Source organism: Acanthaster planci, linkage group LG08 (assembly GCF_054643075.1).
Source record: "Acanthaster planci isolate LZ-2023a linkage group LG08, COTS_SCS, whole genome shotgun sequence".
In the NCBI taxonomy this organism is placed as follows: domain Eukaryota; kingdom Metazoa; phylum Echinodermata; class Asteroidea; order Valvatida; family Acanthasteridae; genus Acanthaster; species Acanthaster planci.
The window spans coordinates 19,907,077-19,931,247 of record NC_141784.1 but is presented as its reverse complement, the minus strand read 5'-3'; the positions used below and the strand labels follow the sequence as shown (position 1 = coordinate 19,931,247).

Genomic DNA, 24,171 nt, shown 5'->3' with positions numbered 1-24,171 from the left:
AAATAAGCTTCCTAAATACATCACTTGAAGTCAGATTTTCCGATTCGGTCAACTTCTAAAAAACTTTTGACCTCAATGACGCAGACTTCGGTTGAAAGGTCTTTGGTTTCTGCAGGGTGTCCAATATAAAAGCCCACTGCAGGCAATGCAGATTGGTCCCAGAAAACAGCCCAATGTCTCTTTTGTATTCGCCATAAAATGAATGGATATTTGAGAAGCATTTCATTGTAGGAACTGTCTGGTGGTCACTCTTGCCTGACAGACAAAATCCATTGATGCCCGAGTATTTCGGCCAGGCCTGCAGCCTTTTAAAAAGAGCCAAGATTGTGTTTTCCTTAATTTTTTTCTTAATCTCTCTGCAAATTAAAAAACAAAACTTTAGCTTAAAACTTCAAACCTCTGCCTGTAGCAAATGGCCATGATCTCAAAATGTTCACTTCAGCACCATATCATTATTTCCTCAATGGTTACTTAACGACAGGAAACTATCTTCAATGTAACAGGTTTATATTCAATAGTTTGGCAGTTGCTCCTATTTTCTGCTCCCTGCACCAGCAAATATAATTCTTAGCACGTGCATTCTAAAAGGTGGCATTGTCAATCAATGCAGAATTTCACACAAATCCAAAATTCAGAAAACAATTCTTGTGGGCGGACTGCTGGAAGGTCGAGCCAATTTGAAGAAAAGCTAAGTGTGAAAAATGTTCCAATATATCAGACAAAAATTTTAATTGACAAGATCCCAGGTAGTAAAACAGCCTGCCATGCATGCAAGAAGCCTGTTTTTGTAACCTCATTACTGCACTTTTTATGGCAGTGGTTCTGGATGTAAGCTGCTATGGTTATCAGATCAGCAACTTGAAGGTATTCTATAAAATTCCAACTGTTACACCCAACTGTAACAACTTAACTACATATTAAAATGAATCTCAAATAATCCTCTTCTTATCCCTAACTCAATGTTTCAGTCTGAAAACTCATGATATTGCAATTTTGTAACATTTGGATATACATGTACACTGACAATATACAGGTTGAAGGTAGGAATCACTGTGATCCGACCAGACCACATACAAATAGGCTAAATTTCTCACCATGGGGAATCCCCATAGCACGCAATGCACTGATCACTGAAAACACACTCATTGTTGTAATATCATAGGAAAACAACCCCCTTCTGCACATTTCTGGACGCGGGAATTCCCCAACCATTGTTCTGCAATGAGTCATCATGAGGTTGGCAATTTTTGACCCAGACACCCATTCTGGATATTAAGTACTTACAATATGATCAGTCATTACTTTTGACAAGGCTCATGAAAGAAATTGCAGAATTGACAGTCAGTGGTTCCTCATATCACGGTAAGTAGAGCTGATTTATTTGCATCAATTTTTTCTTCTTTTCACAGTTTTTCATTCTTGTCATAAGAGAACCTCCTTAGACACTGGCATTCCATCAAAAACTGTAGCCAAGGCCAGATCCAGACCCATGGGGGTGGGGCAAAACAAGTAAGCAGCATTTTTGCACAAACTGATTACACCAGACACAATTAGGCAGCTGCTCAGAAACAATTTCCTGGACAAAATGGCTTTGTCCATACAAACAACCTCCATTTAAGACACTTAATATCTTCACTCTGATTGATACAAAAAATCCTCATTAGTTTAGAAGGGCTTTTGGGGAGGGGGGCTGGCCCCTGTTGGCCCCCTGGATCTGCCCTTGACTCTGGTGCTATTAGCTCTTCATGTTTGTAGTAACTTATCTTACTTCCAGAATTTCTGTCAGACTGAAGGTTCATTGGTTGCTCACTTAATGAAAGTCAATGTGTGTTTCTGAAAACTACATCCATCTAAATATCCAACACACTGGTCAGTCAAGAAATTGTTCACCGTTCATCTAATTAGATATTCAGTTGATCACAAAAGAAAAAGCAGGGAAAAACGAAAAGGCACCTCCTTAAAAAGAAGTCGACAATGGCTAGGGTGACCCCCCTCATCAATAACTGTTTACTGTACCAGTTTGTTTATTTTCGGCAGGGGTCCACAGTCTGACACACTGCACACATAGCTTTTGAAATTTTGTTTTAACACGTGGCCATTTTAATAGCGCAAGTAAATTCCTTTACAAAGTAAACTGACATTTTTCTATTCTAATGTTCACTATTCATGCAGCTATTAGGAGGAGAGGCATAAAGAACTTGAGATGGATGACGTGATCAAGCGTATAAAAGAAGACATCAAAACATTCATAACTACAGGTCCCATAGGTACAAATTGGCCAAAAAGAGCTGTTCTGCATGTCAATGATAAAGTGCACCATTCTGATGAACAAAGACATGCAGAGATGAAGGCTTTACCATCTATTATTGAACTGCTGGAAGCAAAGAGAGAGATAGTCATGCATATCAATTATTCACCGTGCGGCCGTTGCGCTGAAATTTTATCAAAGATCCTGGAAGATAAACCTGATGTTCCAATTACCATAAAATTTTCTTTTGTGCATTACCCTAAACACCAAGCAAACAGGCACGGGTTGATGAAATTAATAAGTAAACCGAACATCACCATGGAAACAATACGAGGGGATGGTTGGGTAACACTGATACAAAAGGTTCTGGAGAATCATGGGAGGAAGTACTGGGAGACTCGACTGGATGGCGTCCTGGAAAAGCATTGGGAATCTGGGCTTGAAAAGGTTCTGCATGAGATTTCCAGGTGTCACAGGGTGTACTGGAAGGCCAAATCACTGCAGACCATCATACATAGCTGGGAGGAGGGATTGGATGCCTTACTCTCAAAGCTTTTCCTGGATGACAAAGAGGAAATATGGGAAGCAGGCTTGGAAAAGGTTCTCCAAGAAAACTGGAGAGCGGGAAAAGAATGTGTGCTAAGAAAGGTTCTAGAACATCATGGGGAGGATAACTGGAAAACAGTATTAACATTGATTGCTATGCATCAAGACAAAGATGGCTGGCAGAGTGTATTAAAACAGCTTTTCAAAACAGATGAGAATGATGAATGGAAAGCAGCATTAGAACAATGTATCTCGCGTACTGGACTTCACGTTTCCCAGGATGAATTAGCACAAGTTGTCCAAGTTCTTGAGTTCTCTGTTTGGCAAAAGTCAGCAGGCATTTACTGCCACCAGAACAAGAACTATTTGAAAGATTTAACAGTAAAGATGCCACCAAATCACAGACAGGGATATGTTTGGTTGAATCTGGTGCTCAGTGCATTCGATATTACGGTACAAAAGGCATGGATAGGGCAACGAATTATTGCAGATGATTCAGCAGCAAAGACATTCAAAGACATTTGCGATAGCTGTCCATGAATGAGACATGAAAGTTTTGAAATTCAAGTTGTACACCAGAGCAAAAAAAAAATGACAGCACGACTTTCCTTTTAAGTAATTTCTGTTAGATATTTATCAACAATGATCCTTGCTCTAACAGTCCCTACTTGTGAAAATATCTGTATGACAAAATATTGAACACACCCACATATTGGCATGGGGGGGTAGAAGGGAGATTCTTCCCCACCCCCCAAAAAAAACAGGAAAGGGGGAAGTTAAACAAATAATAGAGATGAACAGTCATGAAAAAAAAATCAAAATTGAACCCCTCCCACCATTCATATTTTATCAGGTTTAATTGTACAAATGTAGCTGACTGATGCTTTGGCTGGACCTCAAGCAAACACAGACACTGGAAGTCACACTGCCACTGTCTGAAGTGTATGTCTACTATGTGATCAATACTGAATATTGTCATTACATAGTTTCCACCAGTTTATAATCTGATCACCGTTGTAGGGCGAACAGTACAATGTTGTCACTCATGCACTCTGTAGCAGTTGAACATTTTCCAGTATATAGCAGTCCATTGTGTGAGCATCATAGGTCACAATGAAATTAAACCAATTCTTTTCATGCTGAGAAGTAATCAATTTAGAAAATTTAGGAAACTCATTTAAACATTTAGGCACAAACAGTTATGCTTGATTCTATAAATTAGAGGTCCAACTTGGGGACATTTTGGTGTTCTGTTACGGGTGAAACCCTTCAGCTTTTCTGGATGGAACTAATATTAGTACTATACACATTCTGTAGATCAAACAGGATTACATTGTTTATGACCTGTACAATATACCGGTACTGTTCAATCTGCACAATGTTTGGTAATGTGGTTACAATTTTACATGAAGAAAAGTTGAATGGCTTCAAGTGTAACAGAACACCAAAATGTCCCCAAGATGGACCCCTAATTTATAGAATCACCCTTATGCAAATGCAAGTGTCAATCTTTTTGTCTAGATGAAGATACCATTTTCAAGTAGTTTTCACTTCTCAAGTAGTCCTCAGTGCACTCAGCTTCTCTGCTTCCACTGAAGACTTCTCACAACTTGGAACATCAAACTTACTCTAATTCTTTTCACTGCAATGTAGGTTTACAGAGCCAATGGAAATGCAACAAAATCAGTGAAAACTTATTCTCTGTGTCTATATTTAGACTTTTATAAATATTTGCATGTTTATGAACTACATACACTCAAGAGCATTTTATCTTTGTAAGTCATTTTCTAAATATATTTGAAGGTTTATATTGTATACCTATGAGACTTCAAAAGGCCTTTCATGTAAACAAACTGTACAAATTTAATATCATTAAAGACTAAGTCTGTGGTCTGTAAGAGAAGCAATCCTTATAGAAGACCTTTCTTGAGCATAAAACTTGTTATAAATAAACCCCTGTACAAACTGCATTTTGTCTCTTTCCAACTTCCTGCTGAAAAGTTAGTGTCGGTACTTTCATATTTACCCAAACCTTAACATTTCAGATTGGCAGTTAAGTGTACAAGAAAGAAACATATGCTTTGGAATCCACTTATACAGAATGGATGCAAGGGAATGAAAACATTGCCAAATATCTCAGTGTTGTTCAATTAAGTTTGACAGTCACTTTAAGGAAAAGAAAATTAGGCTCGAAAAGCTGGATGAAAATCACATTACTTTATACACACACACTGTGAGGGAATTACGACCTGAAACACATCATCAAGAGAGTTGCTATCTGACAAAATTTGCTTCAAACAGATTGGAAATGATGAGGGTACAACTTATTAGCAAGAATCACACGTTTTCTAGCTTCAACATACGAGCCCTTTGTGTGAACAACTGCCTTAAGGACACTACATTAACAGGAATTGTGGCAAGTCATAAACTGCATAAAAGAGAAAAACAACTAGCTTCAAAGTCATGTCCAAGATAAAATACACTCCGCAGAGAAAAACAGAGGCAGAAAGAGTTCCAGGAATTTCTCAGTAAGACAAACAGGAAAGTAAATTAAGACAAAGTCTCCAGAACCACAGGAAGATTCATCTCTTCATTCTGTCCGCAGTGGAGCAAAAACATGCTCCAGATAGCTGCAGCTGAAAGCAAAGTGCCAGAAAACAACCCAATGTTCCCATAGTAACACCAAAGCGCATCCACAATCTAAGCCATCTCGGCAACAATTCCTATGATGATGCCGTAACAAACACAATACAGAGGATTGGCAGCAAACTTTGACTTACAGTCGCGCCTCCAAACAAAAGTTTAACCACTTGAATTTTTAAGGGAAGCCCGGTTTCGGACACGCAATCTTTATATGCACAGCCAGGTGTCCAAAATCGGACAAAGGGAACTGGGCCCTGTAACAAAAGACCGTACTCGTAACAGAAGAACAGGCTGCAGGGAACTACCAACATTTTTCACTGGCAATAGTAGAGATAATCCAGCCTTGTTTTGAAACAGTGTAAGACATGTATTTCACTGAAATCTATTGTGCATCACGGTAGAAGCCCCATTTTCCAACTCGGTCAACTTCTGAAATACTTTTTCCATCAATTATGCAGACTTCAGTTGAAAGGTCTCTGGTTTCTGCAGGGTGTCCAATATAAAAGCCTACTGCAGGCAATGCAGATTGGTCCCAGAAAACAGCCCAATGTCTCTTTTGTATTCTCCATGAAATGAATGCATATTTGGGAAGCATTTCATTGTAGAAACGGAATCCAAACAAAACTTCAATCTTTAACTCTGTGGGGGGTCTTTCTGGGTAAGGGTATTTCTGGGTAAAGGTATTTCCAATCAACAGCCAGTGCATGTTTCGAAAGAACTATCCCTGCAGTTTTGAACATGAAACCCATTTTCTTGTTCAGTTTTTATTACAAGCACTGAGGTTATATTTGGCCATTATCATCTTGGGGCAAATTCTCGCAACACATTCAACAGCCGAGTTTATAGTCGCAGCTTCTTCACTTAGAGAAGTAGGTACATCAGCTTTCTTGTTATATTTCTGTGCTCTTTCTGGTAAAAAAGTCAAGAGCCAAAATCCCCTTGGTGTACAAAGCACCGGTAGTTTTTGGAGCTGGACACAAATGTCTCCTGCAAATCAGAAGTTACAATCATAACTGATGTTTCTGAATCTTTCATAAAATCAACCAATTCGAAATAGACCACTCAGATTGCTCTTTTATACTTTCATTAAAATAGTGTGGACCCAAGAACAAAAGAGGTAGACAAGATGCAGGTTGTTAAAAACCTTGTGCAAACTAATCAAGCCAGGTCCACACAAAGTTTCTCCCCTCCAGAAAAAAAAAACCTTTGGGGGTTAAGGGTTATTGGTAGGAAAATGTAGAGGACCATTCAAGGAAACCAACAAAAAATCTGGTTAAAAGGGGTGGTTACAATGCAAGAAAAAATGAGTATGTTCACCAGGCTTTTGACTACATGAAAACAAAAGGAATGTCCACACTAGATAAGTAACATTAATGTGTGTTCTGTCTCGTTTATGCTGCAGTTGTTTTAAAGCATGGATTTTTGTTTTCCTATTCTCAGAATTTGGAATTTCTCCTACGGACCTATTGCTTAAACCCTCAAATATCCGCAAGCTACAGCTAACCCAATGGTGATTTCCTTATTCTTTTTCTTAATTTCTCTGCCAAAACAAACAAAACTTTAGCTTAAAACTTCAAACCTCTGCCTGTAGCAAATGGCCATGATCTCAAAATGTTCACTTCAGCACCATATCATTATTTCCTCAATGGTCAATAAATGACAGTTAACAGGTTTATATTCAATAGTTTGGCAGTTGGTCCTATTTCCTGCTTCCTGCACCAGCAAATATAGCTAAGTCAAAAATGTTGACAGACAAGAGGAGAGTTAAGTAAACACAGCCTGCATTACCTGCAGGAAATTCTGTTTTTGTTACCTTATTGACTGCAATTTTCATGGCAAAGGTTCTGGATATGTAAGCTACAACCCTGGACAAAATAGTTAGAACACCTTGTGGGAAGCACGGTGAAAAGATCCCCATTTATTGAGAAACACTGAGAAAAAACATGGGCAGGTGGGGAGGAAGGAGGCATGTTCCAACGAGATTTGTCCAGGATTGTAGTATGGTTATCTGATGAAGGCATTCTGAAAAATTCCAATTTTTACACTTGCTGTAACAACTCAACTATTATAACTCATCTCAAATAATCCTATTGTTATCCCTAAATCAATGTTTTAGTCTGAAAACTCATGATATTGTTATTTTGTAACATTTGGAAATACATGTACACAGCTATAGAGAAGTTGAAGGCAGGAATCACTGTGATCCAACCAGGCCACAGGCAAATAGGCTAGATTTCTCACCATGGGGAATCCCTGTAGCACGCAATGCACTGATCTAAAAAAAGCACACACACCATGGCTGTGTTATAAGAAAACTGAACCATGGGCACGAGACAGTCCTTGGTTCATTGTGTCAATGTGTATTCATGCACAGATCCAAAGCATTTTGGGTATATACATGGATGTATTAAGGGTATGAATAATCAACTTTTGTCCTGTCATTGAGTCAGGACTTGGAGCAGAATTCATTCTTCCCAAGTGGGTGTGTTTGTTTTCAAGGTACCAAAATTAAGCCCTATTAACAAAAATATTCCACCCACAACTCTTACCTCATTTATTTTGTCTTACACATGACTGATTTGGTTCAATGGTTTTTATCTTTTTCAGCATCATCGTTCTCATCCAAATTAAATCTGATCAGTCCAGAATGTCTGACAACCTAACTGAAGCCCAACAGTGAGTTATAATCCTTTCTTGGTCAAAATCAGATTCTTAGCATAAGCAGAATTGATAGGGGAGCACTCACACATCACTGAAAGAAGGAATTGAAAACTGATGAAATCACATTTTTTTCAGTTTGGATTCCTGTTACAAAATCTTCAATATTACACAATCAACAACAATTTAAACTCGAGAAGCTCCACTCAAGTAAACCATGCTGAAATGGCTTTTTGCATTTGTTCAATCACCAGTCCACCATTTTATGCTAAAACTGTCACCCTGTGGGGAATGACTTCCTTCACCCAAATCATGTCAGAACAACACAATTCTTTCCTAAGGGGAAATCTTGCTGGATAATCAAACCATCCATAAATGAAATGCATTCACTAAACCCTTTTTCTTGCTCTTTTCCAGGAGCACCTTGACTCACTACACCATGGATGAGATGATTTGTTATGCTAAAAGAGACATTGAGTCATTCATTCGAACAGGTCCCCTTAACGACGAAAGACCTAGATGAACTGTTTTGCTCTTCAATGACTAAGTGTACTGCAGTACTCCTGACAAGCATGCCGAGCAAATTGCTCTTGATTCCATTGGTGAAAAAATTGAAGGCATTAAAAATATACTCATGTTCATTAATTACTCCCCCTGTCACATATGTTCTTCCAGAATATTAGATATAGTGCAAAATCATCCTGATATAAAAATTGAAATTAAATTTGCCAAGGTTTTTCAAATACAAGAAATAGAAAATAGACAAGGGTTGAAAGAATTAAGGAAGCATGGAGTCACTTTAAAAGCAATAGAGGGCCAGGACTGGAAAAGCATTGTTGGAAAGTTTCTTGAGCATTATGGGAGGTTTTATTGGAAGGTGTTATTGAAAAGAATTCTAGACAAACATTGGGAATCTGGACAGGAAAAGGTACTCCAAGAAATTTTGGAATGCCATCAGGGGGATTACAAGACAGCCAAAATGATGCAAACTTTCATTCAACACTGGGAGTGTGGATTTAAGAACGTCTTTAGCACAGTCTTCCTGGATGACATGGAGGACAGATGGAAAGCTAAATTAGAACAGATTCTCAAAGATAACTGGAGTGATAAAGTAACGTTACTGCAAAAGATTTGCAAGCACCATGGGAAAGACAAATGGGAAAGCGTACTGTTTCTGATCCTCAAACATGAAGGGAACCACGACTGGAGAACTGCACTGAGAAAAATAGTAGAAACTCAGTTAAATATGAAGGCACCAAGATTGAGGTACAGTCAAAATTTTAATCCAAATACCAGAGAAATGATCGAATATGTTAATTATCGACAGGTACAGGCATGGGAAAGGTTGGGTGGGATTCTCTCTCACCATCTGCAAGACAGTAAGATAAAGACTTTAACGAATATTCTTAGAACGTATGGCCAGTATCATCTGGGAATACTGGTTTTGAATATGTCCGAAGAAAACAGACAAGGTTATGTTTGGTTGAAACTAGTACTCAAAGCGGTGGGTATCAGAAATGCAGCGCAATGGTCAGGACGGCGCATTATTGCAGATTTTCATGCAGCACAAGAACTAGACCAATGTTATCAATAGATGCTCATTAGTAACCTCAGAAGCCATGATTCTTTGAACATAACTGTGATATTTCACATAAGTGGGTTATACTTAATGGTTATTTTAAAACCGGATATATGGCACCAGTAAATGTCAATGTTTAAACTCAACTATGGATGTAGTTTCATTTCGTGAATGCATGAGAATGGGGAAAAACCAGCAGCACAGTGGGAATGTTTCTGGTTGCAGGAAGAGAGCTTATCGGAAAATTCACATAGAAGTATTTGTGAAGAAGTGACAAGGTTCACTTGGAAAGGGAGGCGTGGCTAAAAGGGTAACACAACAACTCTATGGCAGTGATTAAACTGATGAGCAGGATGGTTTAATGAAGAAACTGTCTGTTTATTATACCCAGATAATTAGAAAACAGGGGGTGGTGACTTGCAATTGGCCAGGATACTGTAGCAATCTTGGGGAAACTGTGATTTGTGAACGGAGTGGTGGAGCTGAAACCAGTGATGAAGTCTTGGAAATATATGGAACTGGAAACCGTGGTGAATGGGGAATAAACAGAAATAAATACTAATAAATTAACTGGAATGCACGTACATGTGCCCACAAGACGACAACATAATTGTACATGTAACATTGCAACACTTGTCCCCTATTAAGGCTAAGGTTTGTACTCTAAACTCCTCTATTTTACACACTAACACAAGAATCACCATATGATCTTATACTATAAACACTAAAGAACATATGGCTGTACTCACAATTGTCAGTAACGCACGGTAAGGGCAAATTTGGAGGTATTCTGGTTGGAAATGTGCTTGGTAAACCTGACTTTAGAATGGAATGTACGGTGCGAGAATGAACAAACTACTGAGGGCGCCCTACCAACTATTGCGCGGTCAGTCGACAGTAAGGGACGTTCTTACAGTATTTGCTTCCATTCTTTTATATATTTTTCTCTGTCTCTTTTGGAGGGGGATGGTTCAAAAGTGGCTAATGGGGGATGAGGTGGGTGGCAATCAGTGGTGTAGTGAAGGCGTTTTCGTTAGGTGTGCAGAAACATGCAGAATTATTCTCAGTGTTTCAATAAAACTTATCCTCCAGCCATAAATTATTGATTACCTGGGCAAATTTTGCTGATTGGGAACTCACTTGCAACGGAAAATTCAGAATTTCCAATATTGGAAATATTGAGGCTGCTCTGAAATATTGTGTTTTCTGGGAAAATGCTTCGATTTTCTCACTGCTAAATTTGAGTTTTTAGGACATATTATTGCTTTCTGAGGGCTTATTTGTTTGGTGTACAACAGGAATCTGAATTCTTGGGTTTTTGCATAACTCCAAAGGGAATTTGATATATTTTAAAGTATTAATAATTTCATATTTTAACGCTTGCTTGCCTTCTTGATCAAACTATCCAGATAGTCTTACATTTTGTTTTTCATTTACAGAGTAGTAAACCTAAGTAAGCTTATGCAATTAGATCAAATTTCCCATCAGAACACATGTAATTTCATGCCTTTTACTAGCAGTACATGCGCGCATTTCAAGATTTGGCAGTTACTTATGAAATATACTTGAATAAAAAATAACAAAATGTAAAAAGTGTTGACTGTAGCATGTTACACATTTTCATGCTAAAATTGTTTGGTGAATGGTTACAGGTTCTTTTGAAACAGAAATATTTACAGTTTAAACGGATGTATTTCATTCAGACTTTTCTTTTTGAGTTTTATGTCGACATAATGTTAGAAGACAGCAACCAAACTGTTTCACTGGAATCTCTGTGAAACGATTGAACATTTCAAATCAGTAACCAGCTTTCAAACCAAAAGCTAGTAGAAGACAGCAACCAAACTGTTTCACTGGAATCTCTGTGAAACGATTGAACATTTCAAATCAGTAACCAGCTTTCAAACCAAAAGCTAGTTCTCTTTTCCAACAGCAAGATCTCATTCTCTCTTACTAGTTTTTAATGTATTTTGTACTGAGGTTAGATATAAATTATTTTAGGTATTTACATTGTTTATATTCAGTTTTCACATAGTTAAAGGAATTACAAATTTTAACTGTATTTGTATATCTTTGTAATTGTAATGTAGCTGTTTTAGTACTAATTCTGTAAGCGAACATTTTAGTTACCCGGGTAGAATGTAATGAAGATTCTTGACATAACTTATTATTGTTGAGTTATTGCTTTGAAGTCTCAAACACGTCTGGTTACTCTGGTTAGGTGTTATGATAACATGCTCCAGGTTTCTGCTGCTTCAAACAAATTGCCTGGACAACCCACTACTCTGGAATTTAAATACCAAGGTATCTGCAATCTAACCCATCCTGGCAACAATTTCTGTGAGAACATGAGAATGTTGCAAGAGTAGTAAAACACATCAGCATAATGGACGCTTCATATGAGGGTTGTTAGCAAACTGTAATTTTAGCCTTCATCGAACTCGAAATGGAAAAGAAACACATTGGTAACATTTTGCTTTACAATATATAATGCTGCTGAAATTTTTCTGTAAAATGTCCTATTAGTCATTAACATCCAGTGTCTAAACCATAAATTCCTTTAAAAATCTGAAGACAACATGAATAGTCCTTCAAACATGTAGTGCCTAGGGTTTTCTTTTTTTTTTAAACTCACATGGAAATCATAACATGTGAGTTTGCCATGTCTACTCTACCAAGCAATGATTTAGCAACCCGACTATGTGTGTAGAGGAAACTGGAAATTACAGCGGTGAGAAATGCGATCCTACACTGAAACCCTGCCCCCAATAGTGATGTCATTGCAAAAAAAACTGAGCAGCTCAGACTTCAATAACAGCCAAAGCGCACAGCAAGCGCTCCTTCAGTCAGCCTTGCTCTTCATCATCAACCACGGAGGGCAAATCAAAAAACTTGCAGGCTACCACAGACTTATAAAAAAGCTTTTCAGCTTCTTTTAAAGGGGGGACTGATTTTAACTCCAAGCCAAATCCTATCATTGCACAGACAAATCTTGCTGTTGCAAGTGCTTGAATGTTTCTGTACATTTCTGGATATGGACATTCCCCGATCACTGTTCTGCAATGAGTCATCATGACGTTGGCAATTTTTGACCCAGACACCATTCTGCACATTTAGTGCTTACATTACTGTTGACAAGGCTCATGAAAGCATTTGCAGACCTGAAAGTCGGTGGTTCCTCATATCACGGTAAGTAGAGCTGATTTATTTGCATCAGTTTTTACTTCTTTTCACAGCTTTTTATTCTTGTCACAAAAGAACCTCCTGAGACACTGGCATTCCATCAAAAACTGTAGCCAAGGTCACATCCTGACCCATGGGGGGGGGAAACAAGTAAGCAGCATTTTTGCACAAACTGATTACACCAGACACAATTAGGCAGCTGCTCAGAAACAATTTCCTGGACAAAATGGCTTCATCCATACAAAACAACCTCCATTTATGACACATACTATCTTCACTCTGATTGATACAAAAAATCCTCTTTAGTTTTGAAGGGCCTTCGGGGGGAGGGGGACTGGCCCCTGTTGGCCCCCTGGATCTGCCCTTGACTCTAATGCTGTTAGCTCTTCATGTTTGTAGTAACTTATCTTACTTCCAGAATTTCTGTCAGACTGAAGGTTCAGTTGGACACTTCTCTGATGTGTGTGCATACATAGATATTTGAAGAGATCTGGACATCATTTTTCCTAATTATGAATTCTAAACGCAAGGCCTTACAGCATACAGGAGCAGCATAATAAAGCACATTTTCTATCGATAGCATAGTGCATACAAAAACTATAATAGTTTTTCCTTTAATCAGCTCTTGGTGGATTTAAGTGATACAGTACGTGTATTTTCGTTTGAATAGCAACCATCCATCCATCAGTCTATTAAGAATTTCTTTATTTCTTAAATAATAAAACACAAGCTTAACATTTACTGAGACTTAACTTCTCATTCCAGCAGTAATAGTTGCCAACTCAACGCAGAGAGGCAGGGTTCTGATTCAGGCCTGAACAAGTTTCGTTTTGAGTTTTTCGCCTAATTACCACTGCATGAAATCTGAGATTTCTGGCTGGATCAAACTCGAAATTCACTAAAAACCACAAAAGGCAATACAAAATGAAGGAGGGGGCCAAATGGAACTGAACCCTTGAATGTAAGCAGGACATATGCTCTTGTTCAAGGGTTTACAGAGAACATCACAGACTCCAGATTTGCACTACAACTGGATAATGTGGCTTTATAACTTCACAAAGTTAATATACACCATTGGTTGCTCACTTAATGAAAGTCAATGTGTGTTCAGAAAACTACATCCTTCTACATATCCAACACACTGGTCAGTCAAGAAATTGTTCACCGCTGAGGTGATCATTTCTATCAATTAATGACAAAAGAAAAGGCGGGGGAAAAGGAAAGGCACCTTCTTACAAAAAGCATGACCCCCCTCCCCAATCAACGACTGTTTACTCCAGTAGCAGTGTGTTTATTTTTGGAAGGTGTCCACACTCTACGTTATCTGACACACTGCATATACTTTCTGAAATGTTGCCATTTTAGTAGTAATGAAGTACTAATGAATTCCTTTAGAAAATAAATTGACATTTTTCTATTCTAATGTTCACTATTCATGCAGCTATTAGGAGGAGAGGCATAAGGAACTTGAGATGGATGACGTGATCAAGTGTATAAAAAAAGACATGAAAACATTCATAACCTCAGGTCCCACGGGTGATAACTGGCCAAGAGGAGCTGTTGTGTATGTCAATGATAAAGTGCACCATTCTGATGAACAAAGACATGCAGAGATGAAGGCTTTACCATCTATTTTTGAATTGCTGGAAGCAAAAAGAGAGATAGTCATGCACATCAATTATTCACCTTGCGGCCGTTGCGCTGAGATTTTATCAAAGATCCTGGAAGATTTTCTTGTGCGTATTACCCTAAAAACCAAGCAAACAGAGACGGGTTGATAAAATTAATAAGTAAACCGAACATCACCATGGAAACAATACAAGGGGATGGTTGGATGACACTGATACAAAAGGTTCTGGAGAACCATGGGAGGAAGTACTGGGAGACTCGACTGGATGGCGTCCTGGAAACACATTGGGAATCTGGGCTGGAAAAGGTTCTGCATGAGATTTCCAGGTGTCACAGGGTGTACTGGAAGGCCAAATCACTACAGACCGTCATACATAGCTGGGAGGAGGGATTGGATGCCCTAATCTCAAAGCTTTTCCTGGATGACAAAGAGGAAATATGGGAAGCAGGCTTGGAAAAGGTTCTCCAGGAAAACTGGAGAGCGGGAAAAGAATGTGTGCTAAGAAAGGTTCTAGAACATCATGGGGAGGATAACTGGAAAACAGTATTAGTGCTGATTGCTATGCATCAAGACAAAGATGGCTGGCAGACTGTATTAAAACAGCTTTTCAAAACAGATGAGAATGATGAATGGAAAGCAGCATTAGAACAATGTATCTCGGGTACTGGACTTCACATTTCCCAGGATGAATTAGCACAAGTTGTCCAAGTTCATGAGTTGCCTGCTTGGCAAAAGTCAACAGACATTTACTGCCATCGGAACAAGAACTATTTGAAAGATTTAACAGTACAGATGCCACCAAATCACAGACAGGGATATGTTTGGTTGAATCTGGTGCTCAGTGCATTCGATATTACGGTACAAAAGGCATGGATAGGGCAACGAATTATTGCAGATGATTCAGCAGCAAAGACATTCAAAGACATTTGCGATAGTTGTCTATGAATGAGACATGAAAGTTTTGAAATTCAAGTTGTACACCAGAGCAAAAAAAAAATGACAGCACGACTTTCCTTTTAAGCAATTTCTGTTAGATATTTATCATCAATGATCCTTGCTCTAACAGTCCCTACTTGTGAAAATATCTGTATGTTATATCTGAAGCCTGAAGACAAAATACTGGACACACCCACATATTGGCATGGGGGGGGTAGAAGGGAGATTCTTCCCCACCCCCCCCAAAAAAAACAGAAAAGGGGGAAGTAAAACAAATAATAGAGATGAATAGTCATGAAAAAAAAAATCAAAATTGAACCCCTCCCACCTTTCATATTTTATCAGGTGTAATTTTACAAATGTAGCTGACTGATGCTTTGGCTGGACCTCAAGCAAACACAGACACTGGAAGTCACACTGCCACTTTCCGAAGTGTATGTCTACTATGTGATCAATACTGAATATTGTCATTACATAGTTTCCACCAGTTTATAATCAGATCACCGTTGTACGGCTAACAGTACAATGTTGTGACTCGTGCACTCTGTAGCAGTTGAACATTTTCCGGTTATGTAGCAGTCCATTGTGTGAGCATCATAAATCACAATGAAATTAAAGCAATCATTTTCATGCTGAGAGATAATAAATTCAGAAAGTTTAGGAAGCTCATTTAAACATTTAGGCACAAACAGTTATGGTTGATTCTATAAATTAGAAGTCCAACTTGGGGACATTTTGGTGTTCTGTTACGGGTGAAACCATTCAGCTTTTCTGGATGGAACTAATATTAGTACTATTCACATTCTGTAGATCAAACAGCATTACATTGTTTATGACCTGTACAATATACAGTTCAATCTGCACAATGTTTGATAATGTGGTTACAATTTTACATGAAGAAAAGTTGAATGGCTTCACATGTAACAGGACACCAAAATGTCCCCAAGTTGGACCCCTAATTTATAGAATCACCCTTATGCAAATGCAAGTTTCAATCTTTTTGTCTGGATGAAGATACCATTTTCAAGTAGTTTTCACTTCTCAAGTAGTCCTCAGTGCACTCAGCTTCTCTGCTTCCGCTGAAGACTTCTCACAACTTGGAACATCAAACTTACTCTAATTCTTCTCACTGCAATGTAGGTTTATAGAGCCAATGGAAATGCAACAAAATCAGTGAAAACTTATTCTTTGTGTCTATATTTAGACTTTTATAAATATTTGCATGTTTATGAACTACATACACTCAAGAGCATTTTATCTTAGTAAGTCATTTTCTAAATATATTTGAAGGTTTATATTGTATTCCTATGAGACTTCAAAAGGCCTTTCATGTAAACAAACTGTACAAATTTAATATCATTAAAGACTAGGTCTGTGGTCTGTAAGAGAAGCAATCCTTATAGAAGAACTTTCTTGAGCATAAAACTTGTTATAAATAAAACTCTGTACAAACTGCATTTGTCTCTTTCCAACTTCCTGCTGAAAAGTTAGTGTCGGTACTTCCATATTTAAAAGGGGTCAGACAGAACTGCGTACTCCTCATTGATCCATATAGCCCTTCAGAGCGAATAAAAAACTTCATTTGAAATAGATATGTGCTGAAATTGTGTGGTGCACGATCATGGCCAACTTAACTCTTGTTGCTGATACCTGCGAGAAGCAATCCTATCCTTGCAAATTTACTATGGACCCTTCCACTAAAAAAAATCCCGCAGCGGTGGGTGATCATAACCCATAGCTGTTTTATCACTAAATTTTAAATAACTATGTATTTACATAGACTTTCTGGGGGGGGGCTATTATGCTCTTGACGGGGCATACTGCCACACCTTGCCTATAATAGTCATTATTTATTCCATTCCATAACCATCTAATACTTACAGCATCACACAGCAGCGCCCAAAACAGCAACGCGGCAATCCCCACTCATGACCCCCACTTTCCACAAAATAAAATAGTTAGATCACCTTGTGGGAAGCACGGTGAAAAGATCCCCATTTATTGGACCAAGATTCGGCCCAGCTTACCCACTGAGAAACAACATTGACAGGTGGGGAGGAAGGAGGCATGTTCCAACAAGATTTGTCCAGGATTGTAGTATGGTTATCTGATGAAGGCATTCTGAAAAATTCCAATTTTTACACTTGCTGTAACAACTCAACTATTATAACTAATCTCAAATAATCCTATTGTTATCCCTAAATCAATGTTTTAGTCTGAAAACTCATGATATTGTCATTTTGTAACATTTGGAAATACATGTACACAGTTAAAGAGAGGTTGAAGGCAGGAACCACTGTGATCCGACCAGGCCACAGGCAAATACGCTAGATTTCTCACCATGGGGAATCCCCGTAGCACGCAATGCACTGATCTCAAAAAAACACACACACCATGGCTGTGTTATAGGAAAACTGAACCCTGCGCACGAAAGTCCTTGGTTCATTGTGTCAATGTGTATTTATTTATGCACAGATCCAAAGCATTTTGGGTATATACATGTATGTATTAAGGGTATGAATCATCAACTTATGTCCTGTCATTGAGTCAGGACTTGGAGCAGAATTTGTTCTTCCCAAGTGGGTGTGTTTGTTTTCAAGGTCCCAAAATTAAGCCCTAATAACAAAAATATTAACTGGGAAACTGTATTGATGGAGATTTTCAAACAAGAGGATAATTACGGCTGGAGGACAGCATTAAAACGCATTGTTAGCAACCAGCACATATCCGACACTCATCACCAGTACCTTGAGCTTCACAACTGTGAAGACGTCGAATATGTTGAATATCAACTACTGCAAGCCTGGGAAAACTCAACTTGGATTCTCTATCATCACTGGCGGGACGGTGCGAAGGACAGGTTGACCAGGATACTCCAAAATAACGGCAAAACAAACTTGGTGGAACTGGTGCAGGGTATATCAGATGACAACAGGCAGGGATACGCTTGGTTGAAACTTGTGCTAAAAGCACTACGCATCGAAAACAGGGTGGAGTGGTCAGGACAGCGCATTATTGCAGATTATCATGCCGCACGAAAGCTAAAGCAGTGTTACCTATAAAGAGTTACAACTGGTATCCATATGCTGTAGCATTCTATTGCACATGCAGCGTACAAGGATGACCTCTTATACCAGTTTTGTAGTTGAAATAACACTTTTCATTATATACTGGTCTGAAAGATGGTGACAACTGACCATGCACACCACGTTTGCCCTGGACCCCACATACATTCATATGCAACATTTGAAAAATTCCATTTTCTTAACTTTGTGTAAAGGCCAAGCACTTGGTCAAGTTGTACCTTTCTCTGACAGATAATCTAATACCTACATGTAACTGTCTGATATTCAAATGAAGCAGCGGGTACCGCGAACTATTTTCAAGATGTATTTTTGCGTTGGGGAGATGGGTACCCGCTGCTTCATTTGACTCGGACCGGCCAGCCGACCCCGGCAAGCTCGGTGCTTGAGAGGTTAAGACGTCTGCACTAGTAAGCAGGAAGTCGTGGGTTCAAGTCCCACCCGAGTAAGCTTGTGAATTTTTTCGCAAGCTCTCGGACAAGCACTGAGCATACAGTGTTTATTAATACATACGTTGGGCGAGGGCAAAACCCGGTATAAATTAACATCTCCCCATCACAAAAATACATCTTGAAAAATTCTACACACTCATATAGAACTCGGTAATAAAGCGCCAAACAAGACTCTTGGCACTGTGAAAACTTAAAACAAATAAAGCTTGAAATGAAAATATCCTATTTGCTTTTCAGTATCTATCCTTCCAGTGCACTTTAGAAATGCTGGAACTTTTGATCCATTTTACTTTAAAAACAAATATGAGAGTGGTGTATGGAACAGAGTGATATCTCACTGATCTGTGAAAGTGCTGGTCATGCATGGTCGCCTGTTAACTGGCTAAACATTACTGTGCACATACTGAAGCTGGAAAGTACCTCGGTGAGAAATGTCATTCACTGGATTCTAATGTGCGAAACAATCTTTCAAGCCCCGCCCAATAATGATGACATCAGTTTAAATAGCTCACTAACTGCACATGCAAAATTATGGCCTACTTGTCAAAATTTGTCAAATTTGGACACCAATTACGTAGACGTTTCTGTACATGGGGCTTCCCCCTCCCCCAAAGTATAAGTTTTGCAAGACTGACTGTCCCTGCAATTTTACCCATGAAACCCCTACTGTCTTCCACATTACAACTTCTTATCATGCTTCTGCTCATAAATCATCTTCATTAGCATTTTCCAACAAACTTGTGAAGCTGTGATTAGCGGCAACTTCAGTAGTAAGGTAAGGTTTCTATTGATACGTGATAACAAATTTATCTTCAAGCAAACTTGACAGTAAAGAAAGTAAAGGGAACTGTGCACGCTTTCCATAAAAAACAAACAGTAACACCAATGTACCACAATTCTGCTATTTTATCTAGGGTGCATGGGAATTATTCGTGTTTTAACTGATTTTAATAGCAACAATAACAACAGGGCTTACACTAAGAAAGGAAATTGTTCAGATTGTAAGTGCGTTTAAACACGTGATGATCAACATGGGCAAACACACCACTTTTGAATCACGCAGATGTGTATTTGCTTTTAGCGTAAAAATTGCACAAAACATTCAGTTAGAACAATGCATAACACAGGGTTTGATATGAACTGTGCAAAATGGTTACATCACACTGCTTGTTGCTATGGATCGACCAATCAGAATTGAGAATTTAAGTTTGCCTGAAGTGTAATATTTTGAACCGTTCATAAAACGCCTTGAAAAGCTGTAATTGGTAGTTGACCCTTCACTCACACTGACTGTGAGGGAACCCTCCCAGGAGATGCTGACATCTAATTTAAAATTTGTGTTGCCATTAAAACCTTTCATTTTCCTCCCCAGCGACACAACTGTCATACTCCACATAACTGCTTTTTTTTGCTTCTATTTCAGAAGATTTTCTGCCGGGATTTCGTTCACCTCTGCTCAGGATTCGGAGGTTTCTGTCCTGATTTTTCTGGAGTACTCCTTTCTCTGAAAAGGTAAGGCATCTATGCTTTTTTTTGTTTCTTTTTTTTATATTTATATTTACATTTTATTTGAGAGGGGTGTAATTTCTCTAAACTTTCAAGAACACATCTCTTTTAAGAAAATCTAACACCATTTATCTGGAAATGCAATACTTTATTTTATAGGATATTTCATTGAGACTTTCTTTATTGATGTTCTGTTTCATTCCACAGTTATACTTTGCAATGTGGATAAAATAGCTGAATATTAGAAAATTGGAAAAATAATTTCACAATTAAGTATTTTCAAGGTTCAATGATCTTCATTTGTAATTTGGTGAAACATGCAGCAAACGCAGATGTATGATTAAAAATAGACTCCTGGAGGCCTAGAAGACTCCGTGCAAATAAACCACAATTGTGCGTGGAAGGTACTTTTCGTTTGCTGAATGTTTTTTGGGTCTTTCGTTTCATTTAAATCTTGACATTTTCTCTCAAACTTTATGAATCATTTTCCTTTGTGATTATAAGATTGCTCATTCACAAGCAAAAGAAAGTGCCTTTTAGAACACAGTAACAACATGATGATTCTCTGCTTTGCGTTTCAGAAATACCACAAGCAATTGCATAAAGAAAGATGGATGATATGATTAAAGAAGTCAAGCAAGACATTGAAACGTTCATAAGATCAGGAACCCAAAGTGACCATTGGCCAAAAAGAGCTTGTGTACTGATTGATGATCAACTTTATCGAAGTGTACCTGGGGGTAATGGTGTGCCCGGCAGACATGCAGAGATGATTGCTCTGGACTCCATTGATGAGTTGATTGAACAAACTCATGAGGTGGTCATCTACAATAATTACTCACCCTGTTCTGAGTGTGCTAGAGAAATACTGCAATATGCACAAACCTATTCTGACATTCAATTCACCTTCAAATTTGCCTTCCTCTATCACCCAAACAAACGGGCCCACCACAAAGGGTCAGTGCAACTAATGAATGCGCCAAACATCACTCTGGAAGCAATGCAAGGGGAGGACTGGAAAGTAGTTATACAGAAGATTCTTGAATATCACGGGAGGAGATACTGGAGGACAGTCTTGGACCAAATTCGACAGGTGCCTGGACGGGAAGTCTTGGCGCAAGAGATTCTCAGATGTCATGGGGGAGATGAATGGGACATTGTCTTGAGGCAGATTCTGAAGTATGAAAGTCGACAAGGCTGGAGAATGGCATGTTCACAAATTCTAAGACACAGTGCTGAAAGGGAGGCTGAATTGGAAGTGTTTCTCCAGGGTCTCAGAGATCCCCTTATCTACAGCACAACGGCCAAAATGGTCCACACGTATCAGCTACATGTTTGGGAGCAATCAAGTAGAATTCTCTATTATCACTCTAGGGATCGCATGTACGATCAATTGACTCAGAGTCTCTGGAACTGGGGGATAGGAAATCTTGGCGCTTTGGCTTCCATGATGCCCCATCATCACAGACAGGGTGGAGGCCAGGGCGGAGAATGATTGCAGATTATGTCACATTATGCACAAAGGAGAAAATGCAACATATGCGTTGAAACTAGATCAACAGCCATTATTTTCTTTCATGCCCGCATGTGCATTTGTGCACAAAGTTTGTGACCACGCAGGTTTCCATGTACATGCACCATATTATAAGAATACATGTTCATGTATATACATACTGGTAACATAGTTGTGGGAGCCTGTGTATTTCACATAGATCTGGATCTCAATCAGTGGTCCCAATGCTGGTTCCCACCATCCATTTGGTGGATTCTGGTGTCAGTGAACCAACTGATTACTGATCTACAGAAGATCCATGTGAAACAAACACGCAACCAGTCACAACTCGATATCCCCACGACTCGCTACCCAATTTCCAGGGTGTACATTGTGTCTCTGCCCCATAATTTTGGAAGACCTTTAGCCTGTTCAGTGGAATTACCCACAAAGATTTTGTTCTGGTTGACAGTTGTAAAGAAGTGATACCCTCTAATTTTAGAGCTGTACATTACAAATAGTTAACGGTTTATGTTCACCGTCACCTTCAGTAGAAACTTGCTAAACAGTTGAAAAACTAGAAATTCAGTCATTTTCAAAATATAAGGTTATGTGACGACTTTGAATGATTTTCTTCTACAACAAACTTTAGTTCACAGTTCATAACATTCATTGTGATGTACGGTTAGCCTTTTCTGCTTTGCCTCTTCTAAAGAACTCCTGCAAGTTGAAATATCAAACATTAATACACTACTTACTATTGACATTTTCTGCTGCCAAACAGGTTTAACAGCAATCCAAAATGCACCCAAAATTCTGGAGACAATTATTCATCTTTGCGTTTTTATACATTTTTTCTGTGTTTTCCAATGGTATAACCAAACTCTTCTCAGAAGGTCGGCAAGTGGGGGGGGGGAGTTCCCACAGGGGTCAGTTGCCCTAAACCCCTCCCCGGACTTCTGAGTTTGTATTGAGGACAGCTTTTTCAAGAACGTTGTAGACGAGGTCAATGTCTGCACTGAAGTAACTGGTTATCAACACACTAAAAATGGTATGGTGACAGTTCCCTCCCCCATTAAAAGTTTTCAGTAATTTTCAGTTTTTCAGAGAGGGTGCAGGGGAAGAAGCACCACAGGGAGGGACAGTTCCCCCAACACACGCACACAGCTACGCCACTGCAATGTTTATAAGATCTGTAGGAGAATGTATTCAAATACTTATGTACAATTATGTGTGTTTTTAAGTATTCACTCTTATTAATATCCCTATGAGAATTTAAATATGGTTGAGGAATAATAACTGGGTCTTTCAAGTGTAGTAATATATTCCTGAATAAAAACTACTTGAAAAGTATACTTTTTTGTCTTTTCTCAACTCAACTTAGCTTTGGAAAATGAAGTCAATTTTAACGATGACCCAAAACATCAAATAAATCAACAAGTGGTCTGTGTATTGCTCATTTCCTCATGAGCCATAACCTTTACCAGAACTGCTGGAATGCCATGAAACCCCAATCACATGACTGCTTCTTTGTCCCCTTGTTTACAGTGGGCCATTCCAGGTGCAAAGTTGTGCACGCATGAACCCATCTAACAAAGAACTGATATGGTGAATAGGTTGATGCTGCAGTGGAAAGTTCATCTGCATGTATGAAGTTGACTATAAAACGGCAAATCTCATCAAAACATTCGAGTTGCATACCAGCATTTTTGCAAGTCCCTCATGCTGAAAACTGGGATGCTGAAAACTGCTCCAATCAGAAACCAGCAATCCTGGAAGTCCCTCCCATTAAGACATCACTGGAAAGAACTGCCCAATTACAGCAGGGATGCTGGAAACTGCTCCAACACATCGCTATTGCTTTCAGGGACGTGGCCACTCTTGATTGGGCACCTCAAACTGTGGGTAAGGAATAAATAGCATTGCTGCTGTCTACTTCCCAGCAGTTTCAATCAGAAATCCAAGGCACATCAAACCAACACGCATGTGACACAGCGATACTTTACCACTATAAGAGCCCCTAAAAAGACTACCTTCTCATCTGTTTTGGACGTGTAGCTTGTTCCTGGAGAGAAAGGTAAGCATCCCTCATTCTTTGAAATATCACTCCTGTAGAAAGGTGATAATTTTTGCCACGTAGGGCACTGTAAATAGCCAAGGGGGGAAATCTCACCAAACCCAGCTTGGGTGGAGCAAAATGAGAAAAACAAGATTA

The 24,171-nt window shown here is 38.8% G+C and overlaps 1 protein-coding gene and 1 long non-coding RNA gene across 15 annotated transcripts in view; one reads left to right on the top strand and one right to left on the bottom strand.

The window, feature by feature from the left end:
• The window catches only part of LOC147798461 (uncharacterized), a 51,597-nt gene that overhangs the window by 26,804 nt on the left and 622 nt on the right, over nucleotides 1-24,171 (bottom strand). The gene's annotated exons all lie outside the window — the stretch shown is intronic.
• Nucleotides 946-23,496, top strand: LOC110990973 (uncharacterized). Of its 14 annotated transcripts, none has more exons than XR_015426150.1 (8): nucleotides 975-1,362; nucleotides 2,173-2,267; nucleotides 6,199-6,306; nucleotides 6,878-6,947; nucleotides 8,045-8,113; nucleotides 8,513-12,405; nucleotides 12,660-12,863; nucleotides 20,382-20,470. XR_015426150.1 is itself a non-coding variant. In XM_087140088.1 (7 exons), the coding sequence occupies exon 7, from the start codon at nucleotides 21,075-21,077 to the stop codon at nucleotides 21,957-21,959; it is 885 nt and encodes a 294-aa protein (XP_086996214.1). In that variant the 5' UTR covers nucleotides 980-1,362; nucleotides 2,173-2,267; nucleotides 6,199-6,306; nucleotides 6,878-6,947; nucleotides 8,045-8,113; nucleotides 20,382-20,470; nucleotides 21,046-21,074; the 3' UTR covers nucleotides 21,960-23,496. The 14 variants fall into 14 exon arrangements, 5 of the variants coding, with proteins under 5 accessions (XP_086996218.1, XP_086996214.1, XP_086996215.1 ...); XR_015426153.1 differs by lacking the exon at nucleotides 20,382-20,470 and adding an exon at nucleotides 14,299-16,880; XR_015426152.1 differs by lacking the exon at nucleotides 2,173-2,267.

Coding starts and splice junctions, on each gene's coding strand:
- LOC110990973 (XM_087140089.1), top strand. CDS start 21,075: ATGGATGATATGATTAAAGAAGTCAAGCAAGACATTGAAACGTTCATA.